The sequence below is a fragment of the Salvelinus fontinalis genome, chromosome 4 (genome assembly GCF_029448725.1).
Source record: "Salvelinus fontinalis isolate EN_2023a chromosome 4, ASM2944872v1, whole genome shotgun sequence".
Taxonomy (NCBI): domain Eukaryota; kingdom Metazoa; phylum Chordata; class Actinopteri; order Salmoniformes; family Salmonidae; genus Salvelinus; species Salvelinus fontinalis.
Genome location: NC_074668.1, coordinates 76992034 through 77007006, shown reverse-complemented (window position 1 = coordinate 77007006; position 14973 = coordinate 76992034). Strand labels below are relative to the sequence as shown.

Here is a 14973-nt window from a genome sequence, read left to right as displayed (position 1 = left end):
GATAGCAGTATATAACAGCAATATTCAGAAGTCCAATAATCAATATGCAATAATCAGATCATCAATAGGCCACCTCGCAGTACAGCAGCTTGTACTTGTCCTCCACATAGATCCGGGACACGTGGTGAGGTGTGATGGTCCTGGAGATGCTGCTCTTGTACTTGGCACAGACCTCCTTCATCAGCCTCCGCCGAGCTTCCTGGATGTGGGACAGTCTGTGCCACTGCCAGCTCTCCTCAGGAGAGTCCGGGGAACCCGAGGAGGACGAGGAGGAGTTGTGTGAGTTGTTAGAGACCACAGGGCTGGTTTTCAGTAGTTTCCTGTGGCGCTTGGTGACGCGCAGGGAGCCAATGTCCTGTTCCCTAGAGCCAGGGGTGGCTGAATGTCTAGTCCATTGGAAGGCAGGGAACTGCATGGGGGGGATGGGGCCTTCCACAGCCAGTCTCTGGTCCTGGCCTGGGCTGAATCTCACACCCTCACTGTCCTGAGTACACAGCGCCTGATGGACAAAGATAACACATCGACTTTACATATGGCACTCAAAGATGTCAAATGTATGCAAGACTTCAATTACAGGTGCTTCTACATCTGCATTGCTTGCTCTTTGGTGTTTTAGGCCGGGTTAGTGACATTTAGGCCGGGTTAGCACTTAGTGACATTGCTTATGTAAAAAGGGCTTTCTAAATACATTTTATTGATTTGATTGAACAGGTGTTGGTTATTTAAACTTCTCTGGGATTCAAAATGAAAATATGTTTATTCAGTGAAACACTCTTTGTAAAGTTCCGTGAACTAATTCACCAACCCTCTTTTAAAAACCTTCGGTGGATTTAAAAAAAATCTATACGTTCCTGATTTCTGCAGTGCTCAGACTCAACACTTAGTGGTGCTGTTTCTCTACATCTTGACCAACTCTCCAACCTTTCCGATTGAAATGCCACACACTGTAAATGACTGGGTGAACTACCAATAAACGGAGCTCTAATGTCATATAAATGTCTTATAAACACTTACTGGGAAATCTAAATTTGAATCATCTACAGGCAGATTACGATGGTAAGATGGCCTGAGGCTATCATGCGTTTTGACATTTTATTTCAATTAAAAGTCATTATGGCGCCATTAAGGCAATAGATTGCATGTATAATCCTAATTGTACGGATAACGTGATGGGAACACATCATGAACTTGTGCTCATCTCCTATCTGACATCCATTGGATCAGATGCCCAGTACTCCCACCTATATCCCCTGGGAAACCTCCAAAGGAGGAAGCAGTAGTAGGAATGGTTCCCTGACCGTTTCATTTTGGGAAGCAGAGCAGGATCAGCCACAGTGTAGCCAGCCCATATCAGACACCCACATGCAGGACTCACACTAATGGAAGTCTCTCATCTCTATTGAGAGCAGAACACCAGAGCAAACTGAGGTCAGTGGGAGGAAAGAGAGGAACCAGAAGGAGTGTGCCTGACATAGCAACCAGCCGTGGCTGTGCTCTTTCTCCTGCAGCCTCAAAGCCAGCTAGTCTCACACTGAACCCCCTCGTCTCCTGGCTGGTATTACAGGAGGTGGTAGTTTAAGCCCTGGCTGTGCCCTCTCTCTCGCTTTCTCTCTCGCTCCTGCAGCCTCACACCAAGACCTCCACAGAGCCTTTATCCCCTGGCTCTCCCTGGGCTGGACCAACTCAGTGGCCTTGTGGTTAGAGTGTCCGCCCTGAGACTGGAAGTTTGGGAGTTCGATCCCTGGCCGAATCATACCAAAGACTGTAAAAATGCGCCTCAGTCTGTTTGGCACTCAGCATTAAGGAGATAGACTGGGGGTAAGGCCCTGCAATAGACTAGCATCTTGTCCAGGGGTTGCACGCTACAGAAACAGGCTCCTGCTTCTATGAGCCATTCCAGCTTGCAAAAACAAAGACTACTTTACTCTCCATGGGCTGCAGAGAGCTGGCACACTGGGACACTGGGGGCACTGGGGGAAGCCTTAGGTCAGCCTTGCTACACTGATGTTATCAGACACACACACACAGAAACTGCACTGCCACAACACCATATTAGATAAAAAACACATACACTCTCTCTCTGTTTGAAAGGAGGAGGAGTAGAAAACAACGTACCTCTCTGGACTGCCGAGCTGTTCCTCTTAGCTTCACACCTGGGAAGAGAAGAGAAGAGAGAGAGAGAGAGAGAGAGAGAGAGAGAGAGAGAGAGGGAGGGAGGGAGGGAGGGAGGGAGGGAGAGTGAGCACTTAAGTAAACGAGACAACATGTTTAGTTATTGCTTGTTGAGGAGGAGAGGTAGTCCTTTGATGCATCAGACCCAGGTAATGGAGTGAATTCCTCCTGCTGTAATATCAGGTAGAAGGCCTGCTGACTCACTGTATCACTCTCCTCTCCTCCACATCAGCTGCTTTACACAGGGGGGAGACAGAGACAGGTAGCTATCTAGATCTATTTAAGTAATGAATCTGCAGCACCATGAAACGTTGGTAAATGAGTTGTGTTTTGATAGTCCTAGTTGTGGGGTAAGGAGTCTGTGAACTATTTGCTAGGTTGATTTCTTAGTGGGGTAGCTAGAAAAGATAGGTTGGTTCTGCGACACAGAGAGGAATGTCTGAGCTGAGGGACAAACAGACAGACAGGTGGTGACGTGTCTATTGGCAGATGTGACTGAGCCAGTCAACCAGTGGGACAGCACAGACAGGCGTTGTGTTTAGTGTGTGTTCTCCAGCTGGACATCTCCTTTCCCGGGGTCCCCCATCCCCTCCCCCGTCCCCCTCTCTCGTTGATGTGTAATCAGGCTGACAGCTTGGCGGATGGCTGTGCGGCTGCTGATGGGAGAGGGGCTCAGACACTTTTGCCAGAGTGGCCTGTCACTTCCAATCTACAGAGGGAAGTAATAGGAACCTGCAGAGTGAGGGGGCCCCAGATGTGGGTCACGGCCCACCACCCCCCTTAACTGGTGAGATCTGCAAGGCCCCCGTCTCCTCTAACACTTAGATACGTCTCAGAGGGGCTGGGAGAAAACCATACAACCATACAGCCAGATACAATGTTGTTTTAGATTAGTATGCACTGCAGAAGGGCTTGGGGGGGTTGGTTGTTGTAGTGTCTGGGATTCTGTTTATTCCTCTGTAGCAGGTTTAGGGAGGTGATGGCACACAGTTTGACATTTTCTAATCTTGTTCAGCTGTCGGAGCCTTATTTGATCTCCTAACCCTAATAATGTCTCAGTGCATCTTGTATGTCAGTTGACATGGTTGAATATAAAACACATGCATATCTAACAGGACACACCATACTATTACCAAGATAAAATGTCCACTACACACAGCACTGCTAGGCTGCAATGGCTCACGCACGCATGCAAACACACACACACACACACACACACACACACACACACACACACACACACACACACACACACACACACACACACACACACACACACACACACACACACACACACACACACACACACACACACACACACAGTCCAGGAAAGATGCTTCTGTGTGTATCTCATCTAGATACATGCTTCACCATTGATCAGGAACCCCATCAGGCCAGTAATTGAAATCTCCTGAGGTCTAATAACTGCTTCCTGCTAAGTGCTGTTTTTGTCAGGAGCACTGTGTTGTCACTCACACTGCTCTGCTCACTAGCCTGGTACCAGATTTCTTTGTACGGTCTGGCCAACTCCTACTGTATAGTAATTGTCACGTTGTATGGGGTTGGCAAGACTCCACAAACCGATCTGGGACCAGGATTTTGTCAGTGATGTTGCTCACTGTCACAACCATAGCTTTATCCATAGAGAAACAGTATAATAGTGTTCTATTTAATTATGTGGCTTTAATGTGCTGGTTTATAGCCAGCTTTACCCCGTGCTGGATTCTCCTCAAATTAGTACAATCAGTAATTCCAATGTGCGCCTCGTTGGGTTCAATGCAAGTTCACTTTCTGTCTGTTGAATTGAATACAGTTGAGTACATGTATTCACTGCTTGAATTTAGATGGAATTGACTTTGTGGATAGGTAATTGACTTTGTGGATAGGTAATTGACTTTGTGGATAGGTAATTGCATGTGCAATAGATAGCTATAAAAATCTCAGTCTTTCACTGATCTTTCAATTAAAAAGGAAATTAATTTTTGCTTTTACTAATACATTTTCTCTCTCTTTCCCCTAGTTGCAGTCTGGGTGCTAGGCAATGCCCTGAATAGCATCACAATGCCTTACTGTAAAAAGCTGTGTGTTTAGTTTTGTAAGAAACATTTATGTCTATACCATGAATTTTGTTCAAACTAATATATATGGTGCTGTTTGATTGCAATTTCACCCTTAAACAAACTATTCTATTGATTTTCTCCAGGCTGTGAAACAATGATCAATTGTTCAAATTTGCTTCCTTATGAGGTTCAGCAAATTCGCTTATACAAGTTAGGAATCCAAAAACTCTGCCGAAGTGATGCAAGTAAACTGTGTTCATTTGTCTTTTATTTCTGTGTCACAAATTGCAGCAATAGTACAAAACCCAGGTGAATCAAATGAGCATGCAAGTCCCCATTGACTTAACATATTCATTGTGATGGATAGCATAGCTGAAATATACTTCCTTTCATTCAATAACAATTTTCTCAGTTCTTTTTATATTCCATTACAGTAGCTGAGCAGATTGAAGGTGGATAATGGATATTAATGCATTGTTATGTGATGTCCTCAGATGCATTGCCTTCCTGCCTAACACCTTCAGAGAACAGTCTACATTCCCACACCCCCAACCTTCAGCTTCCCAAGGTTATCCTTTCAATATGGGCCCTGAATATCCATGTTTCAAGTTTCAAGTTGTATTAGTCGTATGTACGGGATACGCATGGTATACATCGTCCAGCGAAATGCTTACTTGCAGGTTGCTTCACGAAAATGCAACAATAAGAAATAATCAAATATAAAAATAGGAACATCAAGTAAATGGCTCAGTAGAATAGAAACATTGCAATAAAAAAGGAAAGTGGAGCAGGAACCGGCAAGACGCGTGACCTCCTCAGCGTCGCCATGGTAATCATAATCTTAATCAATGTAGAACCAGGTCGGTGTTATTGTGGGAGTCATGAAAGCAAAGGCCATATCATTAGTGGGATCCATTACCGCCTTTCCCTCTGAAAGACCTCTGTCTCTCTACGGCTCTCCTCCGATACCGACACGCATCAAACGCTTCCTTCCTTCCCCCGATCGCTGCCACCACAGCCGCTCGCCTCATGCAAACGCAGCCGCGGCAGAGAGGAGCACGAGGCAGAGAGGAGCACGAGGGACAAAAACAAGGTGAAATAATGAGCTTGTTAAATGAAGGATCACTGCCATGGACACAGGGAGGAACTTTTTAAATGCCCTATTCTTAACCAGCAGAAACTCAGGAGAGAGCCTGGAGGAAGACAGAGAGACTTAGTGTCCATGCCCCCTCCAGGCCTGTGCCCGCGGTGGGTAAAGAGCAGCCACTAGCTTTTCATCATTCAGCTCACTGAGCCTGTAGTGTCTTAGCTCTTATGACTTTAAGGGTATAATAAGGAAGACTCCGAATACAAGGAACTTGGGGCTTCACATTTACTGAAGTAATTAGCAAAACAAGATTAACGTGGCGCATCTATTTTGTGAAGTGCACCAGTCCCTCCTGCAGCAAAGCATCCCCACAACATGATGCTGCCACCACATGATGCTGCCATCACGGTTGGGATGGTGTTCTTCGGCTTGCAAGCCTCCCCCTTTTTCCTCCAAACATAATGATGGTCATTATGCCCAAACAGTTCTATTTTTGTTTCATCAGACCAGAGGAAATTTCTCCAAAAAGTACGATCTTTGTCCCCATGTGCAGTTGCAAACCGTAGTCTGGCTTTTTTTATGGCGGTTTTGGAGCAGTGGCTTCTTCCTTGCTGAGCAGCCTTTCAGGTTATGTCGATATAGGACTCGTTTTACTGTTGATATACATACTTTTGTACCGGTTTCCTCCAGCATCTTCACAAGGTCCTTTGCTGTTGTTCTGGGATTGATTTGCACTTTTCGCACCAAAGTACGTTCATCTCTAGGAGACAGAACGCGTCTCCTTCCTGAGCGGTATGACGGCTGCATTGTCCCATGGTGTTTATACTTGCGTACTATTGTTTGTACAGATGAACGTGGTACCTTCAGGCGTTTGGAAATTGCTCCCAAGGATGAACCAGACTTGTGGAGGTCTAAAAAAAAATTCTGAGGTCTTGGCTGATTTCTTTTGATTTTCCCATGATGTCAAGCAAAGAAGCACTGAGTTTGAAGGTAGGCCTTGAAATACATCCACAGGTACACCTCCAATTGACTCAAATGATGTCAATTAGCCTATCAGAAGCTTCTAAAGCCATGACATAATTTTCTGGAATTTTCCAAGCTGTTTAAAGGCACAGTCAACTTAGTGTATGTAAACTTCTGACCCACTGGAATTGTGATACAGTGAAGTATAATTGAAATATTCTGTCTGTAAATAATTGTTAGAAAAATGACTTGTGTCATGCACAAAGTAGATGTTCTAACCGACTTGCCAAAACTATAGTTTGTTAATTAACAAGACATTTGTGGAGTGGTTGAAAAACAAGTTTTAATGACTCCAACCTAAGTGTATGTAAACTTCCGACTTCAACTGTTAATGAGCTGCACGACGCTGCAAATGTATTGGCTTTTATTCAACCTTTGATCCTAACTGAAGGTCAGAGATTGGACAGGATCGCAGGGGTCGTAGGCTACAGTCTTATTAGTAGAAGTCTGAGGGCAGGCCAGCATGTACTGTACTGTATACAACCAGACTGCATTAATCAGCAGCCCAAGAAGCATAAATAACACATGGCTTGACTCATATGTCTCAGCTGTAAGAGTACAAGCTAAGCATAATGAACCACATCAATATTCAGTGGAATAGAACTGAAAGCAGCGAAAGCTGAAAGAAAGCTATTTAAAATAAAGTTGGAGATGCCTGCTGCCTCCACATGAACATCTTCAGTATATTGTTTTCAGAGTAGTTGACTTTCATGCTCTGAGACATTACAGCTGTTCTAGCCAAGGCATCACCACACTGCTGCTTATTAGTTTATAACAAGCTCAAGGCAAGGAAATGCAGGCAGTCCCTTCGTATAGGTGATTCCCATGTAAACTGCGTGTAACAGTGTTATGCTGTATGTAGTCGGATGAGAAGGGGCGGTTGTGTAAATATTACGCAGAGTCGTCAGAGGCATGGTTGGTTGGCAGCTCGTGAAAGCAGAGATGTGTAAACAAATGCTACCTGTCAGCAGCGATCCACGGGTTAAATTAATTATCTGTGCTGAAGCCGCAGCACCAGAAGGCTTTAATTGGCACATATCTTATTAGGATGCTTGAGAAGCTCTTGACCTATCAGCAGAGCACGCATGCCACAGCAGCACACGCCACAGAACCCCTCCCCTCCCCTATCGATGACAGCTCAGACAGGCTGCTGGAGGTTGTTATAAAAGTTCAGAAAGTGGAGCACTTTTTGCACGTAATGTTTTCAAAGTTGGCTGGTTCGCTGCCAGATATTAGAAGAGGGTAGGGAGGCAAGTCTGCGGGGAAACGGCTGGCTGCTCTCTTGCCTGTGTCTGTGGTGGAGGCAACAGATGGAGAGGAGGACTAAAGAGTGGAAGGTGAAAGAAGAGAGAAAAGCTAGATGGAAGAGAGAGAAACAGATAAGAGGGGGGTATTGCCCTCAGTGTTTCCATGTGGTGTCTGTGTTCAGACTACACATTATCTCTGAGCCACTGGACCCTCTCTCCTCTCTGCCGTAGTTGAGATGCTCTGCTCTCTTCTCCTCCCTTTCCTCCTCTCCTTCTTCTCCTCCTCTCCTCCCTCTCTTCCTCTCCTCCCTTTCTTCCCTCTACTCCTCCACCCTCTCCTCCTCTCCTCCTCTCCTTCCTTCCTTCCTTCCTTCCTTCCTTCCTTCCTTCCTTCCTTCCTTCCTTCCTTCCTTCCTTCCCTCATCCTCTCCTCCTCTCCTCCCTCTCCTCCCTCTCCTCACTCTCCTCCTCTCCTCCTCTCCTCTTGTATCTTCATTAACCAGTGGTGATCTACCTGCTGAATATTTGCTGTGAGATAGGTAAATGGAATTGGCCCTGTCACTGTTTACTTTGGCCTCTCTTTTAAGTAAGCCCTGCTGTTTTCACGCACTCTGTGTTTTCCTGTCACCGGCCCCACTGATTACAGGCAGGCCTGATGAGGGCGGACATGTGAGTGGAGCTGTGGAACAGTGGGTGGAATGCTAAGTGAAATAGAATGCAGACGGGATAGCCCCGTCCTTGTATCTGTGGATAAGCTTCAATGCTTCTGCACTGACCACAGTTCAAGTCAGTAATCCTAGGAGGATGAGGAGTGGAGTGCCAAGGGTTACTATGGGTTATAAGGGGAAGATTGCTGTCTCTCAAAACAGGAGTAACAACCCCGACTTTTGAAGGTGGAGGGGATTAGAGGAGATGCTGAAACAGCCTGATCGTATTGCTCCTTGACACTGACCTACACATGGGCATCGCTCAGATTGATTACCTGTCAAAAGCAAACCTTGGAAGCTGTCTGTATGAGTTCAGCAGGAAGACAGGATAATGGCAACAGGAATGGTTGAGCTCGACACTTAGACTGTCTGACTTTTTCTGTGCTGTCGAAACCAAGCCTACATTCATAACAAGCCCTGTAGACTCTGGGCTGCAACAATCACAACCTCCGCCTCCCCTTCAATAACACTCCAGGCCTCTATGGTAACTCCTCTTTAGCTTAAAGCCTGCCCTATTTTCTGCTATCTACCTTCCCTCCAGTCTCAGCCCTCTCCTATTTTCTCCTAGCTACCCTCCAGGCCCTTACTTTGCCTCTCCATGCTTGTATTCTACCTCTCCCCAGAGTGCCTCATCTCTCAAGTACCCCACCTTTGGCCTCCAGCCTTCAACCTATAATTTCTTCTCGCTTCGTGCTACGTGCCCCCTGACTGCATCTGGTTCACTCCAAAAACAAAACAACAGCAGCAGAAACAACAACAAACAACAACAAGACTAATAGTACCTCTACTACTACCTCTACTACTTCTACCACTACCACTACTAGTACTACTACTACTTCTACCACTACCACTACTAGTACTACTACTACTTCTACCACTACTAGTACTCCTACTACTTCTACCACTACTAGTACTACTACATATTCTACCACTACCACTACTAGTACTACTACTACTACTACTTCTACCACTACCACTACTAGTACTACTACTACTTCTACCACTACCACTACTAGTACTACTACTACTTCTACCACTACTAGTACTCCTACTACTTCTACCACTACTAGTACTACTACATCTTCTACCACTACCACTAATAGTACTACTACTACTTCTACCACTACCACTACCAGTACTACTACTACTTCTACCACTACCACTAGTAGTACTACTACTACTTCTACCACTACCACTACTAGTACTACTACTAGTACTACTACTACTTCTACTACTACTAGTACTACTAGATCTTCTACCACTACCACTACCACTACTTCTACCACTACAACTACTAGTACTAATACTACTTCTACCAATACTAGTACACCTACTACCACTACCACTACTACTACTAGTACTACTACTACTTCTACCACTACCACTACTAGTACTACTACTACTTCTACCACTGCCACTACTAGTACTACTACTACTTCTACCACTACTAGTACTACTACTACTACTTCTACCACTACCACTACTAGTACTACTACTACCACTACCACTACCACTACCACTACTACTACTAGTACTACTTCTACCACTACCACTACTACTACTAGTACTACTACTACTTCTACCACTACCACTACTACTACTAGTACTACTACTACCACTACCACTACCACTACCCCTACCACGACTACTACTAGTACCACTACTACTACCACTACCACTACTAGTACTACTAGTACCACTACCACTACCACCACTACCACTGCTACTACTAGTACTACTACCACTATCACTACCACTACCACTACTACCACTACTAGTACCACTACCACTACCACTACTACCACTACCACTATCACTACCACTACCACTACCACCACTACCACTACCACTACTAGTACTACTTCTACCACTACCACTACTACTACTAGTACTACTACTACTTCTACCACTACTACTTCTACCACTACTACTACTAGTACTACTACTACTTCTACCACTACCACTACTACTACTAGTACTACTACTACCACTACCACTACCACTACCCCTACCACGACTACTACTAGTACCACTACTACTACCACTACCACTACTAGTACTACTAGTACCACTACCACCACTACCACTGCTACTACTAGTACTACTACCACTATCACTACCACTACCACTACTACCACTACCACTACCACTACTACCACTACCACTATCACTACCACTACCACTATCACTACCACTACCACTACCACCACTACCACTACCACTACTACTACTAGTACTACTTCTACCACTACCACTACTACTACTAGTACTACTACTTCTACCACTACTACTACTAGTACTACTACTACCACTACCACTACCACTACCACGACTACTACTAGTACCACTACTAGTATTACTAGTACCACTACCACTACCACCACCACCACCACTACTACTACTACTAGTACTACTACTACTACTACCACTACTACTAGTACCTCTACTACTACTAGTACCTCTACTACTACCAGTACCACTCCCACGACTACTAATAGTACCACTACTACTACCACTACCACTACCACTACTACCACTACTACTACTAGTACCACTACTACTACCACTACTAGTACTACTAGTACCACTACCACTACCACCACTACCACTGCTACTACTAGTACTATTACCACTATCACTACCACTACCACTACTACTAGTACCACTACCACTATCACTACCACCACTACCACTACCCCGACTACTACTAGTAGCACTACTACTACCACTACTACTACCACCGCTACCACTACTACCACTACTAGTACTACCACCACCACTACTACTACTACTACTAGTACTACTACTACTACTAGTACTACTACCACTACTCCTAGTACCTCTACTACTACTAGTACCTCTACTACTACTAGTACCTCTACTACTACTAGTACTACCACCACCACTACTACTACTAGTACTACTACTACTACTACCACTACTACCACTACTACTAGTACCTCTACTACTACTAGTACCTCTACTACTACCAGTACCACTACTACCACTACCACTACGACCACTACTACCACTACCACCACTACTAGTACTACTACTATCACTAACACTACTACCACTACCACTAGTACTACTATTACCACTACTACTACTACTTGTACTACCACTACTACTACTACCGCTACTACTACCACTACTACTACTATTACTTATACTACTAAAATGATGATGATAATAATAATACATAATTTGTTGTGCTTTTCACACAAGCAGCTCTTCCTTCCTGTCTGATATTGATTGGATGGCTATACCGTGTAGTGTTGTGTTGTGCTGTGCTGTGTCTGATACAGGCTGTAAGACAGGCTGGGCTGATCGTCACAGCACAGCAACTATTTCTCAGCTTCCTCCAGAGCTTTGTACTAATGAGAGCAGGGTGTGTTATGCCGCGCCACTCTGCTCCACACCACGCTGTCTGTCTCTCTGTCTGACTGATGCTCTCAAACGCCTGAAATAACTCTCCCACACGTCAGGTGGCTCGTGCCCCTGGGTCTCCAGAGCTGAGGTGTCACTGGGAGATGTGAAACACACACAGCTACTTGTGGATCCTGCTAGGGATGACATAGCCTTGCATACTGACTGCTACTGTCAGCACACCACAATGCTGATGTACCTATGTAAGAGGAAACAAACCAAAAACAAAGCTCAGGCACTAAGGCATTTAGTGAGTTCCCTTAAATATGAGGGGGAAACAGCCTTGTAGAATCTGTCTGATCTGTCTGGGTCTGTCTGGGTCTGTCTGATCACTTGATCATTTAAAATGCTCAACCACCTTGTCTGCACACACATCCTGCCTGGCTCCACCCCTCTCCTCTCTCTCTTTGTGTCTCGCGTACCTTTCTGTCTGGAGGTGTGAGAAAGACGGGAGAGAGAGGTGCGGCTCGGCTCCCGGCGCTGGTAATTTGACAGCTAGCGGGCTGGACACGCTGTAATTGGAATAATATTTACGTGTCACGTGTGACAGCCGAGGGATTTCTCCAATTACTCCCTTCAACTCCAACAGGGGAGAGAGTCGGTGTGTCAAGCAGTAGTAAGAAAACACTAATGTTAAAGACATGAATAGTGCAGATTTCACTAGATGTCTGGCCAAAGAGAACTGGGTTAATCAGACAAATGAGACATCTGGCCTTTTGTCAGATGTGTTTGTATCTGAGGCGGAGGGGGAATACTCTGTTGGATTGGACTGCTGCTGCTGATATGACTGGGCCAGATTCTGGTGCTGCTGTGAAGAACACGCACAGTGCTGTTGGTTTCTGTTAGTTTCATGATTTCTGCTTAATGACCCCCCTCCGTACTGTATAAAATGTGCACACCCTCCCCCCTTATTGAATGACCTATAAATCAAAATAATGTTTACGACCACAAATAACATATACACGTGGATATCGATTTTGCAACTTCAGCATGCTTTTGTGGCACATTCAAAGCCATGCAGGCCGGTAGGTTGATGGTTGGCCGACCACCACGGATGAGCTCACTCTCCCTGCCTGTTTCATTACACTACGATCAGAATCGGCTGCAGAAAATGATCAGCTAGGGGGAAATCAGATTTTCAATATGTTTATGCTATATTTAGAATTATATAAAATATATGCAACAATTTTTCCACCAAAAGGTTTCTGTGCCAATGCACCACACAACCAATAAGCAAAGCATACCGACTTTGGGGGCTTCAACATCATGGTTTGCATTTGAAACACCACAATCAAATATACACTACCGGTCAGAAGTTTTAGAACACCTACTCATTCAAGGGTGTTTCTTTATTTTTACTATTTTCTACATTGTAGAATAATAGCGAAGACATCAAAACTATGAAATAACATATATGGAATCATGTAGTAACCAAAAAAGTGTTAAACAAATCAAAATGTATTTCATTTTTGAGATTCTTCAAATAGCCACCCTTTGCCTTGATGACAGCTTTGCACACTCTTGGCATTCTCTCTACCAGCTTCACCTGGAATGCTTTTCCAACAGTCTTGAAGGAGTTCCCACATATGCTGAGCACTTTTTGGCTGCTTTTCCTTCACTATGCGGTCCGACTCATCACAAACCATCTCAATTTGGTTGAGGTCGGGGGAGTGTGAGGTCATCTTTTGCAGCACTCCGTCACTCTCCTTTTTGGTCAAATAGCCCTTACATAGCCTGGAGGTGTGTTGGGTCATTGTCCTGTTGAAAAACAAATGATAGTCCCACAAAGCCCAAACCAGATGGGATGGCGTATCGCTACAGAATGCTGTGGTAGCCATGCTGGTTAAGTGTGCCTTGAATTCTAAATAAATCACAGACAGTGTCACCAGCAAAGCACCGTCACACCATAACACCTCCCCCTACATGCTTCACGGTGGGACATACACATGCGGAGATCATCCGTTCACCTACTCTCATCCGTTCACCTACTCTGCGTCTCACAAAGACACGCCGGTTGGAACTCAAAAATCTCATTAGACATTGGTCTAATGTCCATTGCTCGTGTTTCTTGGCTGAAGCAAGTCTCTTCCTCTTATTGGTGTCTTTTAGTAGTGGATTCTTTGCAGCAATTCGATCATGAAGGCCTGATTCACGTAGTCTCCTCTGAACAGTTGATGTTGAGATATGTCTGTTGCTTGAACTCTGTAAAGCATTTATTTGGACTGCAATTTCTGAGGCTGGTAACTGTAATGAACTTATCCTCTACAGCAGAGGTAACTCTGGGTCTTCCATTCCTTTGGCAGTCCTCATGAGAGCCAGTTTCATTATAGCGCTTGGTGGTTTTTGCGACTGCACTTGAAGAAACTTTCAAAGTTCTTGAAATGTTCCGTATTGACTGACCTTCATGTCTTAAAGTAATGATGGACTGTTGTTTCTCTTTCCTTATTTGAGCTGTTCTTGCCATAATATGGACTTGGTCTTTTACCAAATAGGGCTATCTTCTGTATACCCCCCCATGTCACAACACAACTGATTGGCTCAAACACATTAAGAAGGAAAGAAATTCCACAAATTAACTTTTAAGAAGGCACACCTGTTAATGGAAATGCATTCCAGGTGACTACCTCATGAAGCTGGTTGAGAGAATGCCAAGAGTGTGCAAAGCTGTCATCAAGGCAAAGGGTGGCTACTTTGAAGAATCTGAAATATAAAATATATTTTGATTTTTTTAACACTTCTTGGTTTACTACATGATTCCATATGTGTTATTTCATAGTCTGATGTCTTCAAAATTATTCTACAATGTAGAAAATAGTAAAAATAAAGAAAAACCTTGAAAGAGTAGGTGTTCTAAAACTTTTGACCGGTAGAGGACTATGCCAATCTCAACAGATACATCCCCCCTACATTCTACCCAGTAAAGAAGACTTGTCATTAAACTTGTTGATGTTTTGTAACAGATGTCTCTTCCCATTCATCAAATGGCGTGGCTGGTGAACAGTTTTGATACTGGAAGGATATTTTAGATGAACGTGTGCAGGTAAAACATAATGGTTGTGTTTATGGCACACATAAAAAGTAATACATTTGAAAAGTTAAATGACAAATATTTAGGCTATATTGAAGCGTTAGGTTCTAGGTGCGCAAGGAATAGCCGCTCGGATCGGGGGGAGGCAGAGCGCACGTTAAACTTTCCTGAATAACTGGGCCTGCTGGGAGCATATGTAGCCACTGTAACGGTCCTGACC

General features: G+C 44.5%; 1 protein-coding gene across 1 annotated transcript in view; it reads right to left on the bottom strand.

Annotated features, from left to right (window-relative positions):
• LOC129854446 (carbohydrate sulfotransferase 8-like) overlaps positions 1 to 14973 on the bottom strand; it is a 225004-nt gene that overhangs the window by 3317 nt on the left and 206714 nt on the right. Inside the window, exons 4-5 of the mRNA XM_055921492.1 lie at positions 2116 to 2153; positions 74 to 499 (exon numbers count right to left, since the gene is read on the bottom strand). Of these exons, the coding sequence (XP_055777467.1) occupies positions 74 to 499; positions 2116 to 2153 (464 nt within the window). The remainder of the gene's footprint in view (positions 1 to 73; positions 500 to 2115; positions 2154 to 14973) is intronic.